The 26,165-nt window shown below is 36.2% G+C and overlaps 1 protein-coding gene across 6 annotated transcripts in view; it reads right to left on the minus strand.

Annotated features, from left to right (window-relative positions):
- The window catches only part of lmo7b (LIM domain 7b), a 50,098-nt gene that overhangs the window by 13,398 nt on the left and 10,535 nt on the right, over positions 1 to 26,165 (minus strand). For 5 of the 6 annotated variants that reach the window (XM_067403678.1, XM_067403677.1, XM_067403675.1 and 2 more), the window contains exons 3-15: positions 25,723 to 25,793; positions 25,530 to 25,599; positions 25,000 to 25,106; positions 23,012 to 23,042; positions 21,612 to 21,725; positions 18,524 to 18,722; positions 15,167 to 15,326; positions 10,092 to 10,121; positions 9,285 to 9,492; positions 8,408 to 8,553; positions 3,425 to 3,866; positions 1,449 to 1,721; positions 1,055 to 1,169 (exon numbers count right to left, since the gene is read on the minus strand). In XM_067403678.1, coding sequence (XP_067259779.1) covers positions 1,055 to 1,169; positions 1,449 to 1,721; positions 3,425 to 3,866; positions 8,408 to 8,553; positions 9,285 to 9,492; positions 10,092 to 10,121; positions 15,167 to 15,326; positions 18,524 to 18,722; positions 21,612 to 21,725; positions 23,012 to 23,042; positions 25,000 to 25,106; positions 25,530 to 25,599; positions 25,723 to 25,793 — 1,966 coding nt within the window. Of the gene's footprint in view, positions 1 to 1,054; positions 1,170 to 1,448; positions 1,722 to 3,424; positions 3,867 to 8,407; positions 8,554 to 9,284; positions 9,493 to 10,091; positions 10,122 to 12,719; positions 13,026 to 13,990; positions 14,297 to 15,166; positions 15,327 to 18,523; positions 18,723 to 21,611; positions 21,726 to 23,011; positions 23,043 to 24,999; positions 25,107 to 25,529; positions 25,600 to 25,722; positions 25,794 to 26,165 lie in introns of all 6 variants that reach the window. The other variant, XM_067403679.1, reaches the window with a different exon arrangement.

Here is a 26,165-nt window from a genome sequence, read left to right on the forward strand (position 1 = left end):
ACAAGGATCAAATGCATTACATATGCATGCATTAACTACAAAAAAAAAGTAAAAAAAATCATCATTATTACATATTATTTAATTAATCATAATATATTAACTGACTGACAGCCCTAAATAGGAAATAACACAACTGGTTCATACATCATTGATGAGGCTCTAAATGTAGGTTAGTGTGTTTACTGGAATTCTGGGGAATGAAATCCACCTGATCCTTCTACCTCAGCCTGTGTTAACTGTTAACACAATACACCTGATTAAAGGATGCCAGGAGTCAGAACCAAACGCTCTCCATCTCTTCTATACAACAATACAGATGAAAGCTGATATAATGGACATGTGCTTTACGCTATATTTACTGCATGCATGGCCGCCCTGACCTGCTTTTGTAAATGCACAGGTCACAGATGAATGCCGCCTCTCCTGTCATTCATGAGGATATATCCTAAACTCAGGACCAGACACCCTTCAGGACAGGATCCAAGACTTCTTCAATTTATCCAATCAGACTAATGCACAGTAAAACACACCTTCACTGTTCTCTATAAATCATTCATCTCAGTCTCACTCCAGAATCCTGAGAATGACACACTGTGACTGAATGTAAATAGAAATACATGCGCACAAGCACTTCTTGCACTCTGAAAATTCAAAGAAACTACAAAAATAACGGTCAAACACACAGTGTGATACACAATAAAGATCCACAAACTCTTAAATTTGCGACAAGTACGCAAAGAGTAACACTGATCATGAATTCCTAAAGCTGCATATTCATATGAGAAACTATGAGTACAAGTTGCATTGCAGAAATTAAGAAATCCTAAATACACAGTTATCATCTCCATTACCCCCATTCATCCACAAAAGCTTCACCCTATTTCTCTAAACAGAGATTCTGTATGGTAGAAATATGCATCTAACCTAACTAATTTAAAGCTGGTTCACATTTCACTCTTATAAAGTGAAATTGCAAAGCCCAGATGCGTTTAAAGGAATGGCAGTATTCTAGTTAAACAGCTTGCTTGGAACCATGTTGAATTATAATTCTTACCTGCTTGAACAGATTTGACACAAGCACCAGTTGAGTCCCAGTGAGCCTTGAATCCAAAGTCTCTCCCGCTGTTAGGCTTCTGATTCAAGCAGACTCGCATTTCACTTTGACCCACCTGAACGAGAGAGAGAGAGATACAGAGAGAGAATGTGACACCTGAGGATCCCATGACACCTTCTTCCTCAAGAAATCTGCCTCAGTCAGTACAACACAAACTGTCCACCATCACACATACGTACCTGCATACAGTAAATGTAATGAAATGTTAAAAAAAAAACAATTAATTATATTATATTAAATATTATATTATTATAAATTCAGTGAAGTGTTCCAGGTAGGTCAGGGATGTCCTGGATGTCATGATTTGATTGGTTCAGATCATCAAGTAGCCTACCTTAATTTCTCTTGTTTCTGAGACAATAGGAGGAGATGCTTGTACAATGGAAGTTGCCATGGTCACTTTAGTGGCAAAAGAGTTCATGGGAGGTGCTGATGACCTTCCATCTCTTTTCTCTTCTTCCTCTTTCTTAGGGTTGATTGGATGAGTACTTGAACGAGAGTGGCCTTCGTCGGCAGAAGCTGTGACCTTTCCTTGACCGCTGAGGAAAGAGGGGGTGATTGAATAGTCTCTGTGTCCACTGATCAGACTTTTATGAGAGTCATCAATCTGTAGAAACACAAGATAAAAACAAATAAATAAAGTGGCCACTTTCTTCAACAACCACTTCTACAATCATGAATTCTGTTACATTTAGGATCGTGTATTACTATTAGAGCACTGAAACAATGGAATATGCAGCAAATTGGCTTTATTTTATTATTATTATTATTATTTTTTTTTTAGCAAGCCCATGTATGAAAACAAAGTAGTCCATCTCTGAAAAATTAAATTCATGTGCCATTTCTTGTTGAACCTTGAATTGCATTTAAAAAGCAACATTATTATTAAAACACACACACACACAGAAACAATACACTATACAATATACAGAGGCAACATAATTGTTTTTGTTTGAGACACAGTGGCCAAACAGTGCATGTGTCCATACATGGTTGAGAAGCCCGTCATGGAAAAGCACACACATATACACCAAAGTCTTAGCTTGGGTTTCACGAAGCACCCGGAGTGCAGAGCAGTAGTAGTGGCTTGATTCATTATTCATAAGCCAGCCACTAGATGATCAGGTGATGAGGAGAAACACTAAACTTCACACACAGAACACGGCACAAACTACCACTCTTCCTCACCCCCCACTCCTTTACCACAGAGAGAAAGAGAAAGACCCTAGGTACTATTTAGAAACTAACTACTGTATGTCAGGTGGAACAATGTGCAGTTGAATAATAATGCTGGTTACTGTTGACCTAAAATTAAGACATATGAATATTACAATAATGTTAGTGCAACTTTTTAATAGTCTTATGTTTCCTAAAGACCTCTTGACATTACACTAATTCTGCAATGCTTGTCTCAAAATAAAATAAATAAATAAATAAATAAATAAATAAATAAAACAAAAATTATAAAATAAAACATTATATATTTTTTAAGCTGTTACACTCAGCCCTCCAATGGCCACTGCATAGTTTCCAGGCATCACTGTGAGCTTTGAAAGAGTTTTACTTCAGTTCTCTGATCTGTAGCCGGTTGCAGAGACTGTCATCTAATTTTTTTTCTTTAAGACTAGTCATAACTTTAAGGCCATTACATAAAACAGTAGATTGGTCTAATCTGAGTTTGAAAAATTAAGACTGATTACTCCTTAAGAACTAGTCTGACCAACTAACAGTTAGCTAAGGCACAGTCTTAACATAGTGGCTAAGTTTATGCAACTGGCCACTGGACGGCATGCTGTCCCAAAACCAAACAGACTGGCCAAATGCCACCAAAACTAATCTGTGAAAAAATAAAAATATATACGTTTTTAAAATCACATGACAATCATTATGGTTGATCACTGTCACTTTTGATTAATTGTGTACTCGGGCACATCCCTAGTTACACTAAACCTCTATACATGTTCAAATGGTCAAACCTTTAAGCATGAAATAAGCAGCTTTTTGTATGAGTCCTGGTGGAGTGGAATATTCAGGGCACAGAAAAATAAATCTGCACTATAAACAGAAAAAAAACAAGGACACCACAGAGAAAGCGTAGTAGTTGCTGCATAATAAATCAGACAGGGAGATACTAAATACCAAGTGAAATGGACTCACACAACCACACACAAAACACAATCAGAATCAAAAGCCTCTACCTTGAGAATCCAGAATCATAATCAAAACTTGACATTTTGATCTGACATTTGTTTTTGAATAAAGCACACATGATCTATGGAGCAACATATAAGGCTGAGAATGGCCACTTACGGAATACACTTTGGGAAGTGAGGACACTTTGGAGGGTTTGGCTCCAAATGGACGTGGTGTGACGCCTGTGGAGAGGCGCGAGCAACCTTCTGACCTTCTGAAACCCCTTGGTAGAGTGGAAGACATGCGTGCTCCCCCTGCATAAAAGCTTTCAAGGAGACTAGCACGGCGGCTGAAGTCTGGACCCTGCTGCTCGTAGGGTTCTGGATGCATGGTAGCCAGGCTGCTCGATGAACTCTGTTCAGAGACAACAGCTGCTGAAGGGTTAAAGAATTCACCGGTGCACATTTGGGCTGAGTCAGGCGTCTCTAAGTCAGTGCCTCTGGTCAGAGCAGAAGATGCCCCATTCGTGAGGGGTGAAGCCGAGGTAGTAGACCACCCAGTTAGCCTAGTACTGCTGACACTGGACCCCGCATCACTCATGGGTCCAGGCATGTTGAAGCTGGAAGAGAGTGAACCAACTGGAGTGAATGCCTGATCTGAGTTTAAGGATGGGCAGGACTCTATTGGAAAGCACATGGCTGATAGTGGAAGGGGAGCGGGGGTGGTGAGGGCTTGGAGGACAGGTGTAACTATCAAATTTCTCCATTACCCACACGTGAACAACGAGTGGTACCACTTTATAAGGTTCAATTTAATAACATTAGTTAATGCATTAGGAATTATGAACTAAATCAAACATTTTTATAGCATTTTTTAATCTAGGTGGATGACAATATATAATATTCTTAATTATTAAATGTGCGTTCAGTAGTTTGGTGCCAATTTAAAAAGTTTTAAATATTAAAAAGGCACAATATGTATGATTTTTAGATTAAAATATCCAAAAACCACCAGAACAGTGTTATATATTTTGTTAAATTGTGTACTTACGTTATCCAAGATATTTCCAAGAAAAAACTAATCATGTTATATATCTCAACAAAGTCTTATTGTTTAAATCTCATTTTCTTGATTTACCGCAAGCACCATGTTTTACCATGCCTAATATCGATCTAGCTTACTGCAGTGTGCATTAAGTGTCTCATAGTAGCCTCCGAGGGAAAGCAGAGTAGCAATTTAACAACTTTCAACACACAAATGTATATAATGTGATAAAACAGCACTGCGTTACCCCACATACACATGACCGGAAGAAGCGGAAGCAACGACTGCAGCATAATAAAAGTTCCTACGCTCGTCATACTACAGTAACGTTAATAATCTCATTCATGAACAAAGGCCTGCATCGCCAACAATAACACTCCTTTTTTCAATGCCCAGAAAGCTACTAAAAACATATTTAAAACAGTTCATGTGACTATAGTGGTTCAACTTTATAATATTAAAAGCAACAAGACTTTTTGTACGCCAAAAATAGCGACTTCATTCCACAACATCTAGTGATGGCGATTTCAAAACACTGCTTCATGAAGCTGCGAAGCTTTACCAATCTTTTGTTTCGAATCATGGTTCGGAGCGCGTATCAAACTGCCAAAGTCACATGAACTATTGAAGTTTCAAAACACTTACGACGTGACAAAGTCTTGTTTACTGAAATCATGTGATTTTGTCGCTCTGAACCACTGATTCGAAACAAAAGATTAGTAAAGCTTCGAAGCTTCATGAAGCAGTGTTTTGAAATCGCCATCACTAGATATTGTGGAATAAAGTCGCTATTTTGTTATTTTTGGCGCACAAAAAGTTGTGTCGCTTTATAATGTTAAAGTTGAACCACTGTAAATCACATTAACTGTTTTAAATATGTTTTTAGTAGCTTTCTGGACATTGAAAAAGGGAGTGTTACTGCTGGTGACGCAGGCCTCACTGGGCCATCAGATTTTATCAAAAATATCTTAATTTGTGCTCTGAAGATGAACGGAGATCTTGTAATGACATGAGGGTGAGTAATTAATTACATAATTTTCATTTTTGGGTGAACTAACACTTTAAAGTACATGAACAGCCATGCTAATACTAGCTAAAGAACCACTGAATTCACCTTTAATCTGTTAATTTATTAATATAATATTGTATATATTAATTGGACCTTCAAATGTTAAAAATGTATATGTAGAAATTATCATTCAGATAAATAAATGCTGTAAAAGTACTACAGGGTTTCTGCAGGTTCTAGGTACATGTAAGAATTTAAGACAAGCAGAAAGGCTGGTACTTAGTAATACAACTACATACATTTATAATATAAAACAAACACGTTATTGTGAAGAGTTACGGGCTAAGAGAATTCACTAAATAGTTGTACTTTTTTTTTTGAGTGTGGTACGTCAGTGCAAATGTTACTTACATTCCTTTATGCACAAGCATTACTCCCATGTAAATTCAGTTAAAAAAAATTGGCTTCATTTACAAAAATTGCCCTACACAACTTGGATCACACTATTACTGCATTTGAGAGAAATTATATGGTAAAACTTTATTTTGATGATTTATTCTACTACTCCTACTCACTAAAAGTAACTTTGCAACTACATTTCAACTAACTCAGAGTATTAATAGACTGTCTGCTTAATATCTGCTAACACTTTATGAAAGTGAAAGTGACGTGTAGCCAAGTATGGTGTCCTATACTCGGAATTTGTGCTCCGCATTTCACCCATCCAAGTGCACACACACACAGCAGTGAGTACTGAACACACACACACAGTGAACACACACTGGGAGCAGTGGGCAGCCATTTTTGCAGTGGTCCCTGGGGAGCGATTGGGAGTTAGGTACCTTGCTCAACAGCACCTCAGTTGTGGTGGGTAATGAAAGTGGAAGAGAGAGCGCTGTGCATTCACTCTATTCACTTTATTTTAATTGTCTTCCAACAGACATTCTATTGACTATAATAGCTTAGCAACTACGTGTAAATTTATTCTACTAACCTGAATCCTAACATCTATCCCTAACATAGTAGACTATCCCAGTCTACTAACAGTCTACTACAGTTTACTAATACTCTAAGTATTAGTTCGTTGACATGTAGTTGCAAAAATACTTAGTTAATAGAATGTTGAAAGTGGACCATTGAAATAAAGTGTAGCCAATTTCGAACAACAGTATGATTGTTTCAGTCAAAGGAGACATAAATTATTGCATTTATATGTGCATTCACATCATTATTTCGTTGGTGTAAATTGGCATCGGTGCTAATTTTATTGGCATGTTTGCACCATTGCCTGATCTTCATAATTCCTTTAGTGAATCAAGCACTAAAACAGTTACTGTATTACTGTAAATATATGCCAAAAAGTGAATTCATTTTTAGTGAATCTGGCCTTGTGTGTTAAAGGAAAAATTGTAGACAAAAATAATAATTCTGTCATCACTTATCATGTCTTGCTTTCTATCATGAACACAAAAGAAGTTTAGCAGAATGACTAATCTGCTTATTTCTATATACAGTATGATGAGAGTAAATGGTGATCAAGCAAGATTTTTAGTGAAACTAAATTTTAAAGGGGTCATGACATGAGATATCAAAATTTCCTTGGTCTTTTGGCATATAAGAGGTCTTTGTATCATTATTATATCCTGCAAGTTCCATAACTTAAAACGTCATCAACAAAAGAGGATTTATATAATCAAGTTATAAAAAAAGCTTCATTTGGTATGTGACGCCACAGGGGCACAATCTTTTGCATACAACTGCTTCTGGAGCAAGACAACAATGCCTACTTTTACATCACATCGTTGTCCCTGCCCACTGATGTTCAGTCGATGAGCCACGAGTTGATCTAAAGTACGTCTAGTTGTTTATGATAAGATTGTGATAACAAGATTGCGATGCCATGCAGACGTTATGCTGTTCCTGGCCGTGGAAAAACATCTTTGCATAAGCTGCCGAAGAATCAATTTCAGAGAAAAATAGATCCGGTTTATTTTTAACTAGCTTCCTAGTCACGTCAGTGCTGACTTGACTGTTTGTACCGTACATTTTGTACCTAACCGTGCGTTCACATCGCCGCCAGCGAGAGCGTCAACATTCGCCTTGGCCGCCCTGCCAACAACGCTGTACTGTTCGTTTAAACCGCCACCGGCGGGAGGGTCAAAGTAAATGACAAATCGCATCAACCAATCGGAAGCCTCTCAAGCAAGGACCTCTACATTCCGATTGGTTGCCGCCAAACCACGTCATAGCTCATTACCATAAAGTTGACTTGATTTCAACTCTCCTCGACGCTCTCACAGTCCAAGACGCGTCGTGCCGCTCTCGCCGGAGCTCACCGCCGGCTCTCATTGAAAATGAATGACCTCCAGTCACTTTGACGCTCCCGCCGCCAGCGGTGTGAACACAGTTACATTTTACCAGCAACTGTTTTGAAAAGTAACAATACGATACTTGCTTTGCCCAAAAAGATTTGCTCAAGATCAGAAATCAACTGTTCTGGAATCAGCAAGGACCCCGCAAACTGTAAGTATGAATTTTAACTGTCATTACTGGTTTAAGAGTGAAATGCGTTAATGAATAATCCTAGCATTTTTACAAAGAACGCTCTCTTTATAATGGCTGAAGCTGTTGATCACGCAGCGTGAGTATATCTGGACACTTGCCAAAACTCCCGTAGTGATGCTCTTACAATGAATCTCTTACTGTATTTCAGTCGTGTTTGCATTGTTAGTTATGGTGAAAGCATTTCGTGAGAGTGCAGAAATTGCATTGCAATGACGAGATTGCTGCATTCACGCAATCAAGAGACTGTCATCTGTAACGATGTAACGTCACATGATACGTTAATACTTATTTCAATTGCAAAGATGTCAGCCAATCACAGCAGTGGGTGTATACACTGAAGTCTCACAGCAGACACGCTCCTTCAAACATAGCATTCAAATTAGAAAACATTATAAAATAATTTAAAAAAAAAAAAAAATCACTTTCATGACCCCTTTAATTTGTGGTTTAAATTTAACTATTCCTGATCTGTAAAAAATCTGTACATGAAGAAATTCAAAACAAATCACTGTGTGAGTAAAATACATTATGTTATAAATTACCTCTTCTCCGGCACCCCGGTGAGCTGCGCAGTCCTGACGGCACTGGTCCCTCCCCCACAAATAAGTTCAATCTGCTCCCTCTCCTCAAGCTTTCTGTGGAGGTCAGAGTTTGTGCTCCGCCGCCGGCTCTTCCACCTGCTCAGATCCTGCAGTGACAGGTGAAAATTGAGTGATAATTGAGAAAATATGGGAAAAAAAAAAAAAATCTGTCAGACAATAACATCAGTGTGATGGGTGAATGATCCAAAAGACAGGCAAGAGTTTTCTCCAAGGCCAGTCGAAAATATTTCTGCTATTATTTGGCTCACTGAGGCACCCCACAGTGCCAATCCAGTAGTAGCAACAACATGGAGAAAACTTTCAAAAGATGCTTAAAGCAATATTTTATGGAACAACACACACAAAGTGTCACCAGACATTTTAAAGTTAATGACCAACATAAGTTTGTGGAGGGACTATGTTTCGAAAAACAGCAGAGAGTTGTTTGAAACTGTCATTACTTTTGCAATTCTATAAGGTTTCTGCTAATTCCTCACTTCACCATAAAGGAATAGTTGAAAATTCTGTCATCATTTACTCACAATCATGCTGTTTCAAACCTGTTTTACTGTCATTGTTCTGTGGAAATAAAAGATATATTGTGGAAAAGCCTTGAAAGTCCTTAGTAACCAAAATTGTTTGATTCTTCAAAATAACTTCTTTTGTGTTCAGCAGAAGAAATTCAGTCATATAAGTTTGGAACAATATCAGTGTGAGTAAATAACAATTGTATTTTTTAGGCAAACTATTCCTTTAAAAATGTTTGCCTATTATAATGTGTGTTCAGTATTTCCACCAGTGAGACAGAGAATGTGTTATTCAAATAAGCATCACTCACTTCATGCCACTTGGCCTCACTTTCCTTCATCCTGGCCCGGATATTCTGTAACTGCTCTTGTTGAACTCTCTGTATGGCTGAGGGTTCAAGGGTCAGCTCTCCAACAGACCTCTGGTGAACGTGGCATGACCCCAGTGGGTCAAAGCTGGAGCAGTTGTCAGATTCCTGGGGAATGGACTCCAATGTTACATCACCCATGGATTTGCTTCTGTTGAGTGGACATGGACATGGTCATTTAAATGATAATCTCCATTCAGAAGGAGTTGGCTTTTAAGAAGCATAATTGGGTTATACTGACATCTAGAGGTTAAATTAGACCTGATAAAGAACCATGTCTTCATACAAGCTGTGACAAAGACTGCCATTAGTAAAATGCATAAAGAAAATAGAGATAAACCAAACAGAAACTCACACATACAACTAAGATACTGTATATATATAATCTGCATTTGCTTACAGACACAGCTCACAAAAACCCAACAATGAAGGAAAAATAATTAGTATATGACGACATAATATATAATAAGCATATGCATTAAAGCTTATACCATAAAACAAAAATAAGCTTATATAAAGTATTGCAGAAGACACAAGCATGCAGCACTTTCTAAAATGTTGTGTAATGATGAATTTTATAACTTACTTGAAGGACAAGTCCTTTATATAAAAAAAAAAAAAAGCACACGAAAAAAAAAAAAAAAAAAAAGAGCCTGCATAACAAAAACACAAATGCAAAAGGTACCCAGCGTTTGCTAGCACAAGTTGACAAGGCCACCATGGAAGCAACATTAAAAATACTGAACTCACCCAGGGTACCGGGAGTGTCTCATGGGAAATCTGGGAAACCATGGAAATATTTGATTGTAATTTCCTCTTTATAGTAAAATGATAGAGATTTTATTGTCCTCTTCCCTGGAGATTCACTTAAAAACAATAGTTTACCCACAAATTAATTAATTTACCCACCCCACATGTTAAAAACAAATCCTTGGATACCAGATGAAACATTTTTCTTTTGTGGAAGACCAAAAATTTACAAATGTACAAGATGCTGTTTTTCATGCAATTACAATGAATAGAAACAGGCTTTTAAATGTTAAATTTGAGGTTTAACTATCCAATTAAATGTAAAGTACAATATATACTAAAGTAAATAAATAAATAAATAAAAGCCTCAGAGATAAGTTTCAAAAAAATAAAATAATAATAATAATAATAATAATAATAATTCACACGAATGAAGTGTTACTGAGCTGTTTTTTTGTTGTTGTTTTTTTATTTTGTTTTTGTTTTTTTTTCATTGGCCCACACAATTTAACACAAGTTGATTTGACATTTCAGTGCAAGAGTTCAAACTTTGACATCAGGAAGTCACACACACACACACACACACACACAAAAAAGCATATGTTTAAGCATATGCATATCATTCAAGCATATGAAACGGACCCAGACATGTTATTCGAGATGAATTGTTTTAAAGCCCTTGATTTAAAATGTAAACCAAAGCAAAACAATCTGCTTTACAGTGATCTTGGTTACATTTCAATTAGGTCTTATAGGAGTTACTGCACAAATGCAGTCTTAGGGACCGTTAACACAGGACATGTGCTTTCAATCGTTGGCACTATTATTCTATTTAAATGTGCTAGATAGATTACTCTTTATCCATGCTTGAAGTGGATCTGCTCAGGTCATTTTCACAATAATCATACACAACTTGGGCCAAGACATCTCACACCTATAAATAAATAAGGTTGGGGATATCTAATACTGAAATTAGACTCCAATATTTAATGGATGTAACCAAATTAGCTACAAACTCAAGAGGCCAAAACTGCTACATTGGGCTTAAAATCAAGCTTCATTAAAAAGTGAAGCAAAGTTGAGATGCAAACATACATAGTATCTGCTGTATAAATTGTTTGTACTTACTAAAATGTTGCAACAATATTGCAAACCAATGTTTTAACAAAATTAAGCAAAGCTTTGATATTACACTGATTATTTACTAAGTATATTTTAATATAAATATTAGTGCATTTAATTAGTATTACAATATCCTTCTCCAAATATATATATATATATATGGCTTGAGTTATTTGTCCAATGCACAAGAGAAAAAAAAAAAGAAAGAAAAAGTAAAAATGCCTCAAAAGGTGTGGGGGGATTTGGGATCATGTGAAAAGTTTGGAGCAGGTGCAGCTAGCCAAGGAGTGATGTCAAAATCAGAGTCGTCCTCAGAGGAACCAGAGATTTTTCGGCTATAGAAAGGAGAGACAGAGAGACAGTGAGAAAGAAAAGAGAAAGCAAAAGCAGAGGAAAGGGGAAAAGACAGGGATATTTTAAATGCAACAAAAAGAAAAGACCATAGGAACATCACATAAGTATATGGTCGTCATACAGTACATGTGTGTGTGTGTGCACTATATATAATACACAATTATACTCAAAAAAGGAAATTATGTCATTAATTACTCACCCTCATGTCATTCCAATCCCGTAAGACTGTCTTTCATCTTCGGAAAGCAAATGAAGATCTTTTTGATGAAATCTGAGTTTTCTGTTCAACAAGCTCAACCAAACTTGAATGACATATGAGAACAAACCTCTGATGAAGCTCAAATATGCTGTGTAACCAATGAGGTTTGTTCTCATGTGTTACGCAGGTTCGGTTGAGCTTCTGTTTATGTTCGCTGATCAATGTTTACATGTGAGTAAAAGCCTAAATTAAATCTGTTCAGCATAAAAAGCAATTTGAATCTCTTCAGAAAATGTGGACTTAAACACTCGATTCATACGGATTAGTTTTACGAGCTTTTTTACAAGCTTTTTGAAACATCAAAGATAAAGTTGCAATAGATTCAGTCTATGGAGGGACAGAATGCCGTCAGATTTCATCAAGATCTTAATTTGTATTCTGAAGATGAATGAAAGTCTATCAGGTTTGGAATGACATGAGGGTGAGTAATAATTTTCATTTTGGGGTGAACTAACCCTTTTATACAAAAATGTACAGTCAATTTTCTAAAAATTGATAAATCTAATCCGGAACAGCCAGCAATGCATTTCATGAATGTAAGCTGCTGTTATGTACTTTTTAACCTATATGTACTGAAAAACAAGTGTTGTTATTTTGACACAGTGGCTCTATGAGGGTTGAGACATATGGAAAGTGTGAAGAAAAAAATCTTTTGAAAAACAAGCATATAAGATCTTTTTTTTTATTGGACAGCAATTATGATATTTTTATAGATTGCATTTCAGGCACTACCTACAGTACATTTATAAAAAAATTTATTTTGATCTGTGGAGGAAAAAAAAAAAAAGAAAAAAGAAAAAGAGGTTATTTAGTATTCTCTTCCAGTTTTCTAATTGGTCCTATATGTAAAGCTCTATAAAAGAGACCCTCTTTCTCTCTATTATAAGACAAACCTGAAGCCCTGCATCTTCTTATACCATGGTCTGCGCTGGGACCCTAGCCTGATCTTTCTCACATGTAGATCTTCCTCAGGGGTCCAATACTTGGGCAGGAACTTGTCTGAATCAGCATTGACGGAGGTCTGATGCTCGGAGATGAGAACCCGACGTGCGTAAAGATCGTCCAGCACAGGATCGGCATAACCCGTGTCCTCATCAGAGTCACTCATGCCATTGTTCAGGGAACGCTGAAGAAACTCTTCCTCCAAAGTAGCAGATTCACAGCCTGGCGGTCCATTTTCAGAAGGAATGGAGGACACACTGCTTCCCAAGAAAGAGCCATCCATATGAGATGATTGCAAAAAAAAAAAAAAATTCTCCAAGATGCACATGCATAGACACACATGCAGTGGCCTGTTGCATGAAGCTAGCTGAACGACTGAGTTTCAGAGTAAGTTTACAGTTGACAAAACCATACAACTTCAACCTGGTTTAGATCAGGTTCAGCAGGCGTTTTTAAAGATTGTCGTTATTTATTTGTATATATTTATATTGATTTAAATGCAAAGTTTAATATCAACTGTCAGTTCATATAATTATTTGACTATATGAATCATAAATAATTATAATTCATATATAATATATAATAAATTTTTAGAGGAAAAAAAAGTTATAAAAACAATTTTTACACTTTGAACTGCTTTAACTTGCAGCGAGAGACACAGGGGGAGTGGCTATGCGTCACTTTGCTCACAGCTGATTGGTCCAGTTTTGGCTTGCGATCTCTAACCAAGAATAACAACTGCTCTGGAGCAGGTTAGCCATGTAGCATAAGTTACCATGGTGATGAACACTGCTAAAAACCAATCCACCTTCTTCAGCCCGAAAAAACAGAATTTCCTCAAACTAATCTCAAACTTACCTGTGTAACAACTGAAACCAGCTTTGTGCAACAGGCCTCATAACCGCTCTTTTTAGTGCTAGTTAGTGGAATGCACAGCAACATCAAACCACAATTAGTTCTAGTAATGAGATGAATGAACAGCTAATTAGTGAAGATCCACTCAATGCCAACAAGAGTCTTAAAATCGAAGAATCACACCAAGCAATAACCAGAGTAGAACGCAATTTTGGGAAAAACTAAGCACATCTTCTAAATTAATAAGCTTATTTAGTTGCAGTCAAGACATATGTTGCTTTTGATGAGCAAAAAGTAGTTAGGACCAGTTGGATGTACATAAGCACAAGTATTAGGGCACCACGGCAGACACGGTCTAAACTCTGACCTCTGATTTGATCTCTGTGGTGGCACTGCAGCCAGCCGTGAGGCATCTGACAAGGTGAGCCATGACTTCCTAGCACTTGGGGTCACCATAGGGGCCACCCTGGGGCCCAGGGGCTTTGAAGGGATTGCAAAGTTCATGGGGGCCACAGAGGTTACAGAGCGAAATCTGCGACTTGCTAGATCGTCCTGCACAAGGTCTGGTTCAGGGTGGTCCGAGTCAGAGTCACTGTCACTCTGGTAACTGCTTGCCCATTGGAGGAAGGCAGAAGCAGGGGGGAGGGTGTGGCCTAAGCCCCTCCCACTTTCGCTACAGCCAAAACATGAGGTGGAGAGACTAAGAAAACCACCTCAATTTATAAGGAAAATAGTTTGCTATAGCCAAAAACTTTTACAACAACAACGAACTGAAAAAAAAAGACAATTTTATATGTACTTTGAAAAAGGCAGGCATCTATCAACAGATATATTAGGGATCCGCTGAGAGACGCCTGCCTTTTTCAAATGCTCGCGCGTGTATCTGTGTAAGCACTCAGTGAAGAGCATGACAGATGTCTATTTACAATACATTTTTGAAGAGTTGATCATTGTATCCAACAGACATAACTGTTGAGCGCATGAACACAATGGCCAATCAGAGGTGTTTAAGAATCAATTAAGGCCAATTTAAGGTGTTGAACATCGCTCAAAATGTTAGAGGGAAATGCTGGTACCGAAGTTGGTACTTTTATCAACACTAAACACAACACCTTAACAATTTTGTTACTAAAAAAAAAAAAAAAAAAAAAAAGTAAAAATATTAATGTCTTTTAATTATAATGTTCTGATGGCCTAAAATTAATTGGAATGTATTTTACTTTTTTTTTTTTTTTATATATATATATGCATCAATAAACCAATAAAAATTTACCTACATAAAATGTCATGCATGACCATGACAATAGCAAAAACAAATAAAAAACAAAAAAAATATTTAAATTAAATTTAAAAAAAATATGTAAGATATTTAAGATTTACAGCCTCTCGAATTTTTTTATAAGTGAATTTAAAACATACTAAAACTTATGAAACCACTGACACCCTGCTGAATATCTGTTATAAGCTTAGCAAAAGTTGTCATCCAACATTGTTATGCAGAATCAGTTTCTGCAGCGAAGTGAGCAAGAATAGTGTATCATACCTAGTGAGGTGGACTGCATAACTTCTGTCTCCCTGCTGGTATTCCTGTCTTTTCTTCCTCAGGGCAGACGGGACATGCACCCTTTCTCTGATGGGGGCATCACTTTTACTGCCTTCCGCCATCCTGAAGCAATGTTCCGCTTCTGCGTCACTACAGCAACCTTGGTGAAGATAAGAGTGTAAAAGAAAAAGGATAAAGAAAACAAGATCAACAGTAAACTGGGATGCTGTAGAAAGATTCATTTGGTGGTGTCTGACTGACAGGCAGCCATTTTCAAACACTCACATATTGTATTTGTATGCATGATCTGTGAAAAGGTCTAGAGTGGTTACATGTGGATGGCAAAATGCAATTCTTGGCAAAAAGGTCCATGGCAAGGTATAAATGCAAACAGTTATTGTAATTAAATGTAAAAACATATTTTGGTAAAATATTGAATCTGTGCATTAGGTCTTAAAATGTGAAAGCCTGAAAAGACCACATGCCGCAAACTATGATGTTAATATTAATCAAACTTAAAAACAAATTGACGCAGATTTTACTTTTATTTAAAAAAAAAAAAAATCTACAAAAATCCAACCTTTCATTGGAGCATAATGATTTTAAATGGGGGGAAAATGTCATTATGAGAGAAATGTTTTTCTCTAATACACATTGCTCACAATTAAACACACCCTTTTATTCAATACTTATTGCAACCTCTTTTTCACAAGATAACAGCTCTGTGTCTTCTCCTATAACGCCTGATGAGTTTGGAGAACACCTGACAAGAGATCAGAGACCATTCCTTCATGCAGAATCTCTCCAGATCCTTCAGATTCCCAGCTCTATGTTGGTGCTTCTTCTCTTCAGTTCACTCCACTCATTTTCTTTAGGGTTCAGGTCAGAGGACTGGGATGGTCACGGCAGAAGCTTGGTTTGTGTTCTCTCATTTCTCTCATATTGAGATTTCCCCCCCAATTTAAAATTCTTATTCTCCAATGAAAGGTTGGATTTTTGTAGATTTTTTTAAATAAAAGATCAAAAGTATTAATGACGCAGATTTATTTTCACAGCCTTCTTTGGTCATATTTACCAAGGGTATGAATAATTTTGCGCACGACTGTATATCGCAATAGTTTTGGGGGTTTTTTTTGCTTTAAATAAGGTTATCATCAAATTGTTTGATACCATTGAAATTTCATAATTCTTGTCACTATTATTAATATACAAGAAAAAAATAATACTAGCCTAAGTAAAAGAAAGAAAAAAGGCTTACTGAAGACAATTAAACAGTAAAGAAAGAGCAAAGAAACTAATTACCAGCATATAGGAAAACAAATTACAATTGCAAAGAAACCAATTAAATACTTAAATACTACATCAATTATATAAAATTATCAAATGTAAAATTAAAAACTGCCGCAGCACAGCAACACCACATAACTGCGATAGAGACGATAGTCCAAAACCTCCAAATGATTCATTGATTTTCATAATATGGGTAACCAAACAGTTAATGGTCCCCACTGACTTTAATTTTGTATTTTTTTTTTTCCATACTATGGAGGTCAACAGCTTTTTTTTTTTTTTTTTTTTTTTAGTATCGCTGTGACATTAGTATCAACTGTGAAATTATGCATTGTGAAATGTCACATTGTGAAATTTCACAACTATTGCTATCGACTGACATTATAGCATCATGACAGCGCTAAGGCACCTGAAAGCCACCCATGCGGTAATGCATTCTCTCTACTGGTACACGCCTGCTTTCATTTGGCAGCAGCTCTGTACATTACCAAATGGGTGTGGAACGATCTGGAATGTCACACTTACGTGAATGAATGGGGCGAAGGGACAAGGTCTAGGTACTAAACTTTCATTACCAAGTGTTTGAGAGATGCAATATCGAAGTTACAAAGTAAACAAGACATTGTGATTTCGGTGATAGAATTTGCCGATATTTAAGCAACTGTAAAGGACCATAACATCCTGAAGTAAATTGTTAATGATTTTTCTCATTTGAGATGGCTGTACAATGGCTGTATTTGCATGGAGCCTAACAATCTTAATAATTGGATTGACTGCTCAGTCAAACTGAAAAGCCTTGGAATTCAATCGATCCTGGAATTCCAATCAGATTAAAACTGGTTCTGTAGATCTTAATAAATTGTTAAATATGTAAACTTCTGACTCCAACTACTTTCTCAGTTGTATTCACAGGCATGGTGTATGTTCATGTCATACGAATGTTCACATCTAGTTATTTACCTACTTAAACAGTCAGTAGAGGAGACTGAATTCTCTCGCATTCTTCATTTCTGACTGAAGGACTGCATATGCAAAGAAATTTTGTTTGAAATAGATGTAATGACCATGTAAACAAATATTGGTAACACTTTACAATAAGATTTCATTGCTTAAATTTAGTTAACATGAACCAAGAATGAACAATACTTCTACAGCATTTATTAATCATATTTAATTTCATCATTAACTAATACATTATGGATATTAAATGTATTTGTTAACATTAGTTAATGCACTGTGAACTAACATGAAAAAACAATGAAGTGCTGGATTTTTATTAAATAACATTAACAAAGATTAATACTGTAACAAATGTATTGCTCATTGTTACGTCATGTTAGTTATTACATTAATTAACGTTAACAAATGAGACCTTATCGTAAAGTGTTACCCAAATATTCCAATCAGATTGCAAAATACAAACAATACCATTCAAAAGTTGTTGGTTTGTAAGATTATTAAATGTTTTTAAAGTCTTTTATGCTCACCAAGGCTGCATTTATTTGATCAAAATACATTAAAAAAAAAGGTAAATTACAATATACAATAACTTTTTATTTTAATATAATTTAAAATGTAATTTATTCCTGTGATAAACAAATCTGAATTTTTCAGCATCAGCTCAAAAAACATTTTTTACATGTTTTATTTCAGTTACATGTTTTATTTCAGAACTATCTAAATTTAAAAAAAATGTTTAAAAAGTGCATTTTTTTTTTTTTTGTAAAAGTAAAAGTCTTTACTGTCACATTTAATCAAATGAATTCATGCTTGCTGAATAAAATGATTTCTTTATTTTAAAAAAATCTAGTGTATAAACTTTACTTTCAGTATCTGAAATGTGATTGGATTCAGAATGACAATAATCAGTGCAAGTAAACATAACCTTTTTCCACTGCAAAATTATCACTGTGATGACCAGATTAGCACACAAGTACAATAAAAAAAGACAAACAAATGTATTAATTAAATATCCCTAAAGCTTTTTTTTTTATTACATATCCACAATAAAGTTTGTCAAAAAAAAAACTATTTAAATTGGTCTCAAAAAGTCTTATCAAGTCTTACCTTCACTGCCGGCTCTGAGGGTGCAGTCTGAAGCCACACTGATTGTTCGAGACTCCACTGAGTCCAGGCTCTCGACTGAGTCCTCCCTTCTGTAGTCCGACTGCTTCAGACTGAACAGTTCCTCTCTGTCAGAAAACCAGCCCTCTGCATACCCACTGTCCCTCACACTCGACTTGGACTGCACAGACTCCTCCAGAGCCTGGTAGAAGGTGAACAAAGAACAGAAAACTTCAGAGGGAAGGAAAGGCAAATAAGTGAGTTTTAGTGAATAGATTTGAGATCCAGTGGAAATTGTGTTTTTTTCCATTTCACTGACTGAAGAAATGACCTACACTCTGAGCAATATGTCGGTCAGTGCATTGATAATTACTATGGAGGACCGACAACACAGACTTACGCCTGAGTGAATCATTTTATCAGCGGCCAAAAAGAATGGGGAGTTTAGACCTGCATTAGTGTTAACACAAAATCGCATGAGATTCAAATGTAACATTGCACTATTTAAGTAATGTAAAAATTCTGACTAGAGAGGGGCTTGTGTCATACTTTGCATAAACGATGCATAAACGCATTGTAGACACGAAATTGTCAAAACTGTATGTGTAATGTTTTAAAACTAAAAAAGGCATTTTAAGATATACAAATCAAATTAACAAGGTATCGTTTGCACAACAGCTCTCAGACTTGAGTGTGCGCACTGTCTGAGAGACGGGTTCTGAGCGCAGTCAGTGCACACACCTGGAACGCACTCACATAAAGCTGCTGCTCACACAGCATGAGTACTTATCTTACTGGGCTTGAACCATCAAATACACACACTTATGTGTCAAAATGCCCGTCTTTGCAAGTTTCTCCGTTAACACAGTCGTTTATATCTTATGCTGGGTACACACAATAAGATTATCAGGGTGATAATGATAATTGTGATAAATGATAAATAAAATGATAAATGATAATTGCTCGTTTCCCGATTATCTTGATGGTTCTACAGATTATCAGATTTAGCTGTGGTGTGAGGTGTGTTTAGAGTGACTGACGCAGTGAAGAGTGTGGAATCATGGAACTTGTCGTCATGCAGATATATTTAATAAAGTTTATGGGGAAATAATGTTTATGGATGAGTGAATGCATTCATGTTTTTAACATGGCTGTGGTATGAAGCAAGGCGTGGCCGAGAATCGCGGGGGCGCGATTGCTAATATCAGTGCCACACGCAATCCCAGGGGATATAGCGAATATATAAGGAATGAAGACATTTCATTCAACCGAACTACTCACAAAGCTGAAATACTACTCATATAGGTCAATTTATTTGACGCATTAAAATTGTGAGGTAACGCAGCACTGTTTACTTGGTCTAACATTAAGCTAGATCAATGCTATTCTAACATTTCATCATGTTCAGCTATAAAACATTGATTCGTCTTAAGTATATTTGCTTAGCTGTCTAATAACGAGCACAAGCGGCGCCTTTGTCAAGTCAAAATTTGTCTCAAACGCCACACCGATAACGATCCTTGATTAATTTCTCCTTTTGTCCTAAAGTTAGCTTGCCATAGTCCATAATGTTGAAGTGAAACAACAACAGCATGCCGCTAGGCTTTACGCAGCTGTCCACGTCTGTTACCATGGTTACTATGCAGTACAGGAGGAAACCAGGGACTACGCATATATTACATCATTGGCAGGCAACAAGTGACAAGGGACAGGCACCATTAAAAATTGTGAATTTCTCTGAATTTACAAATTCTTGGAAACATTTAGGATAATGTATACACACAATTGAATGAAATATATAACACTGTGCAAGTGTTTTTTTTTTTTTGGGGGGGGGGGGTATTTTAATAAAAAAAATCGTACATGTTGTGACTTTAAGTGAACATAAACATTGCATTTGGTGCTAAAGTGAACGCAGGCTAATAAAGTGTATATAAAGTGTAAAAAAAAAAAAAAAAAAAAAAAAGCATGTAAAGTAAAGCATTCTATTTCTAGTGCTTGAAGTTCAGCACTTGAGTGTTGATTATTCAGTACAATGTTTTGGATAAAAAGAGGAACAGACCATCTCCCCAAAATGCAGAAAAGCTTGAATTTATAAAGAGTATCCTGCCTAACCTACTTAAGCAGGATGTAGGAAGGAAGGACACAAATACTCAGCACTTACTGAATAATATTCCTGATCATTTTTTTTCTTTCATCAGACTACTCATTTTGTTAATTTTGGAGTTACAGTCTTTCTATTTGTTTCTGTCCTCAGTTACATATTGGGCAATGATTAATTACACCTTATGGGTTGTAATTATGTTCAGTTCGACATTACGTCTTGTAGGCTCTTTAATAAGCCAGTGTATCCTAATATGGACAGTGTTTTGCATAAGTCCTGTTTTAAAAGCCTATTAAAATGTTCATTATAAAATTATTAATTGTTGTGCTTATTCATTTGATCCTCAGTTAAAACAACAATCTGTAGCATTACTGTAAATAACTTCTATGGTATTACTTATCTGAAAAAAATAACACTGACATTCAACAGAGCTTAATTATTACTGTATTAAACATTGGATGATTGGAACTGGTATAGGTCGAATATGATTAAAAAAAAAATCAGTAATCTAATTGGAATATTAATATTTTATATGATTTTATAAATCAAAAATAAAATGCAAAATGAAAAGAAAACAAAAAAAAAATAATTCAATAACATCAAACTGACATTTCTACGGAGCCCCTAAAGGGACATGATGGTGGAAAAAATATGAGATGGGAGAAAATATAATAAGGCAATGCTTTTGTTTTCTCTCACAAATGTTTTGCATACGCCTGATAAATTTTGCGTTCGCTCACAAAATCTTTGCATTCCCTCCCAAAAAACATTCACGTTCCCCCGAAAATAATTTGCATTCACTCGCAAAATGCTTGCGTTCCTCCAAGAAGCTTTGCGTTTGCTTGAGACTGCAAATGTATTGACAATTTTTTTTTTCTTTACCATGTCCCTTTAATAATTTATATCATCCAACAAATCTTACTTACATTGGACTTCCTTTAAAAGAAAAATTAATTAATATGCAATAAAAAGGTAAAATGTAAATACCTTAGATAATGCTGTGCCCAGCAAACCTTCAAAGGCTTTTAGGTTCAACTGTGGTCCAGTGTAAAACGGATCAGTCTGGGCCCTCCTCCCCAACCAGTAAATAGTGATCAAAACCTATAGAAAATGAATGAATGAATGAAAGAATACTTCACACAAATGAGAACAAAATATATCTTTTAAAACAAAGATGAAGATTCACTTTTTTTTAACAAGTAAAGATCAGCTTATATCTCTTTAAAAGTTAGCTTATCTCTCTTTTGTAGGTTGTGAAAGTTTTCACAACTTAAGTTAACATGATACAAACCCAAAGCAAAGCCTCCGAGAATTCAGTGTTGTGCATGCTTGCGTGTGACATGAATGGCTTCTGTGTCCCAGTTTCATTTCTGTTCTCATCTAGAAAACTATGACCGCTTGTGCACGCACACACACAAAAACACAGGGAGGCAACAGGGTAGGAATGTGGCACATGTACAAGACAATGAAGACAACAGTGGGCTCTGTGGTGCCTGAGATCATTAGATCATTGGAACTATTCTAATAAGGAATCAAATTAGAGAGCAAATATCAATGTGTACAAGATCATTTTTAACATTTGAAATATGTCTTTTGTCTTTTTGACTGTCACGTGCATTTTGTCAGTAAAGCCGGTTCCCTGATAAATCGCCATTACCTGCTTTAGAATGGAGCAGCATTTAATAGACAGAGCCGTAGTTCACTGACAAGCTACGCAATATTGCGATTCATTATCAAAGGCGATTCATCTGCGATATGGACGTGATATTGCGTAGTTTGTCAGTGAACTACGGCTCTGTCTATTAAATGGTGCTCCATTTGAAAGCAGGTGATGGTGATTTAGCGGTAATCAGGGAACCGGCTTTACTGACGAAATGCGCGTGAAAATCGCATGCGATATATCGCCCAGCCCTAATTTTTACCATTGAAATAAAGATACATAGCAGATGCTGTGTGGTCCCAGTTGCATACATTAGTCATCAGTACCATTATTTGGTTCTCATGTACTTTACTGAAATCCAAAAGAGTAAATGATAACCACATATGGTGTAAAAACAAAACACTTTCCCTACTTAAAGACTTCATATTTCAAAATGTTAGTCAGAAATTGAGTGCTTAATCCATATAGTGCATGCAAAGTACCACATGTGGTTTTTAATGCACACTTTTAAATGACACCACATTGACAACTTCAGCAGAAGACTGTGGTGAGATAAAAATTACAAATCAACTTGTTTGGTATGCAAACTAAAGTGTCAAAGGCCACATTCAGTCCACATCATACACAAGCCATGCATAGACAATTGATTCACTGTTTAGATCAGAAGTAATTGGTTTACGATTAATAACAAGATTCTAATAGCAGGAAAATAAAGAAAAGAACTCACGTTTTTTAGTCTCCTGCTTGTCTCTTCACGTCTAAGCAGAAGGAGAGAAGGAGGTTAAATGTAATGAACGTTCACTGTCAGACAGACAGATCAGTTCCAGCTTACACTACTTGAGTACAGTACCAGCAACTAAATCCACCCCATACCCTCCAATAAAGCTAAGTCACGGCTATAAATGGACCTCAACTGCATACCACATAAGCTTTACAGTAAGTCACTAATCATGTACACTGATTTTTATTTACAATAAGCATTATGTACATTGAAGACAATCAACAAGTGCTCAGAAGAAACCATAACCTATCAGAGAGTGGGACATACAGTACTTGTTCCCACAGCAAGCTGACACTGGACATGTGAGCCATCTGTTTGTCACTATGGACTAGCATACATGCATTTACAGAGGAATGCACATATTTATACTCTGGTCGCTCATTACACAGTGTAGTGTTAACTTAAAAATAAGTCAGACAAGCTATAAGAAACAGCACTTGATCTGTGGCTCTGAGGTTAAGTGAAAGTGTTTCTGTTATTTCATTGAGCCCTAAAACAACATGACCACAAGAAAGCATGCGAGTTAAAAATAGCAGTCAGATCCACTGTAGCTTCACCATAGCATTTGGTTTGAAGGGAGTCGTATGGGGCTAAATTTAGGGGTCACTGTGCCACATCTCTCCACCCTGTTTTGCCGCTTGTCCCTCTACAAGGCCAATAGTGGGGACATTAAGCTCTCAGCAGGGTTTATTGTTCAGGACCTAAAAAATGAGGCTGTGTGACCAATTAAATTGGGAATGAAATTCGTTTTTGGAAATACTTTAATGAAAATTCCTTCAGTGAAATCTTTTTGTATTGATAGAAATAGTAGAGCAGTGGTTGGGTTGCAGGGCCCACTAATTTAAAGCTAAATTAAAATGTTGAAAAAAAAAAACAAGATATTGTTAAAACATTACTAAAAACCATATTTCTGCCATATAGAAGGCCTAGTCAAAATGGATGAAAACCACTGTAGTAGAGAGAGGACAAGAAAGAGAGTAGAAGGAATGGAAGAGTTTTGAACCCCTTCTTTCCAACCACCTGTCATAGAAAGACCATTTTCACATTTCAATAAGCTCATAATAAGCTATGAACATCATCTCATGTTGGCTGTAATGTTTAATGTCAAGAGTGGATTATGCTCCACATATATTTTCTCTAGCTCTGATCTTGAAGGGATAGATCGCCCAAAAATGCAAGTTATGTCATTTACTCAGCCTCAAACCCAAACCCAAAGACTTTGGTTAATCTTCGAAATTTTGTATTCATATATAACCACAAATACATAAAGTGCAAACACAGAGGTTTGTGTGTGCATCACACACAATTTATTTTTAAGCATCCAAACGTACCAAACGTGGTGTATTCAATGTCGGTGTGCCGCTCATTGTTTAGATGTAAATAAAAGACTAAATAAAATGTTAATCATATAAAGCAATCATATCTCTTCATAAGACTTTAATTAAACTGATTGATTCATATGGATTTGTTTTTGCGATGCCTTTATGACCTTTTTGGACATTTTATGTTTTGGTTATCTGGACTGTCACCAGGTCGGATTCAAAATACATTTTCGTAAGGTAGCTTGACTAAAACATGAGTCTAGGTTGGTCAGGTATCATTGTTTGAGTTTGATGTTGGACAGATAATGTGTGACAGGAACCATCCAGCCTTTCATTTGGTATGGAAATGTAATCAGACTGCAAACACTATTCAAATTCACAGTCACATGGAAGACTTACTTCATTCTTTAAACTCACACAAACAGCAAAGGCAGTAATAAAGTTTAAATACAGATAGTTAGGTTTGCATCAGATATTTAAGGATAATTGAATTATGCAAATACAATGCAAGATAGACATTAGAAGCCACAGGCAACAATATCCAGCCATCTCAGTTAATAACAGGTCTTAACACTGAAATAAGAATTTGCACTTTCACTTCTCTCTGCTCACCTGACTGTCACACGCGTGGAAACATCTTGCAGGTCTCCAGGATGGAAGAGCTGTGCTTCATTGAGCCCTAGTTTCTCACAAGCCTTGAGAAACACATTCACGTTATCCTGAAGAGAAACCAGCAGTGACTATTGTAGCTAGGGTAAATAAAAGTTTAACGTTATCCTCATATATTAAGCACCCAGAGAAATAATAAAGTTGAGATGGTACAAAGCAGGGGAGCATGGATGATGAAGCTCCACTGAGAAATGACCAGTACAAGTTGAACAGAAAAGGGGTGGGAACTGAAAGAGACAGTTGCTGTAAGGTGCTGTCCAACACATGCACAGCATTTATAAATGGAATCCTCAGGACTCCTGGGAAAATGTCTTGGCATTTGCACTATGTTTATACAAGTATACCTGAATCGTTTGATTTAAAAAAAAAAAAAAAAAAAAAAAAAAGTGTTTCATTGGAGATTAAATGGTTAACTAAATCTTAATTCTTTATCTAATTGAATGTAAATTTGATCCTATTTAAAATATGCTCACCAAGCCTGCAATGGGGGTGGAAAGCCTGTTTACTCGCTTGATGATGCCTGGCTTCAGTGTGTTGATCAGACTGAAAACAGATGGAAAAAGTTAAATGTATAAAGTTGCTGATTTTAAATAAACCTTGAAATTTTGCATAATGACAAACTGTTATGTTCAAAGAAATTAAAGAAATCATAGAAAAAGCACTTACTCGCACAGAAGGACTCCATCCTCCAAGGCCACTCGAAAGGATTTGCTTCCAAACCGCTTTTTGGTCACTTCCTGTTAAGGAAAGAACCCAAACAGAGAATTCAGGATTATACAGAGTACATTCAACAAACACACACACACACACACACACACACACAGTGAATCATGTAACGATGCACTCGTGTCCTTGATTCATCGATTACAAATCGATTTTAAATATTCTTAATTTTAAATATTCTTAATTTTTAATTTATAAATATTTATGTAAATTTCTGCATATGTAAATTTTTTATATTCTATTAAAATAAAGGGCCCTATTTTAACGATCACATGGTCTGAAGTGCATGGCACAGGTCCACTTTTGCTAGTTTAACGACAGAAAAAAATGGTTGTACCTAGTCTCTTAATGAGTCATGTGTGTGTTTTGGGCGTAACTTGCAATAA

Source organism: Chanodichthys erythropterus, chromosome 12 (genome assembly GCF_024489055.1).
Source record: "Chanodichthys erythropterus isolate Z2021 chromosome 12, ASM2448905v1, whole genome shotgun sequence".
NCBI lineage: Eukaryota > Metazoa > Chordata > Actinopteri > Cypriniformes > Xenocyprididae > Chanodichthys > Chanodichthys erythropterus.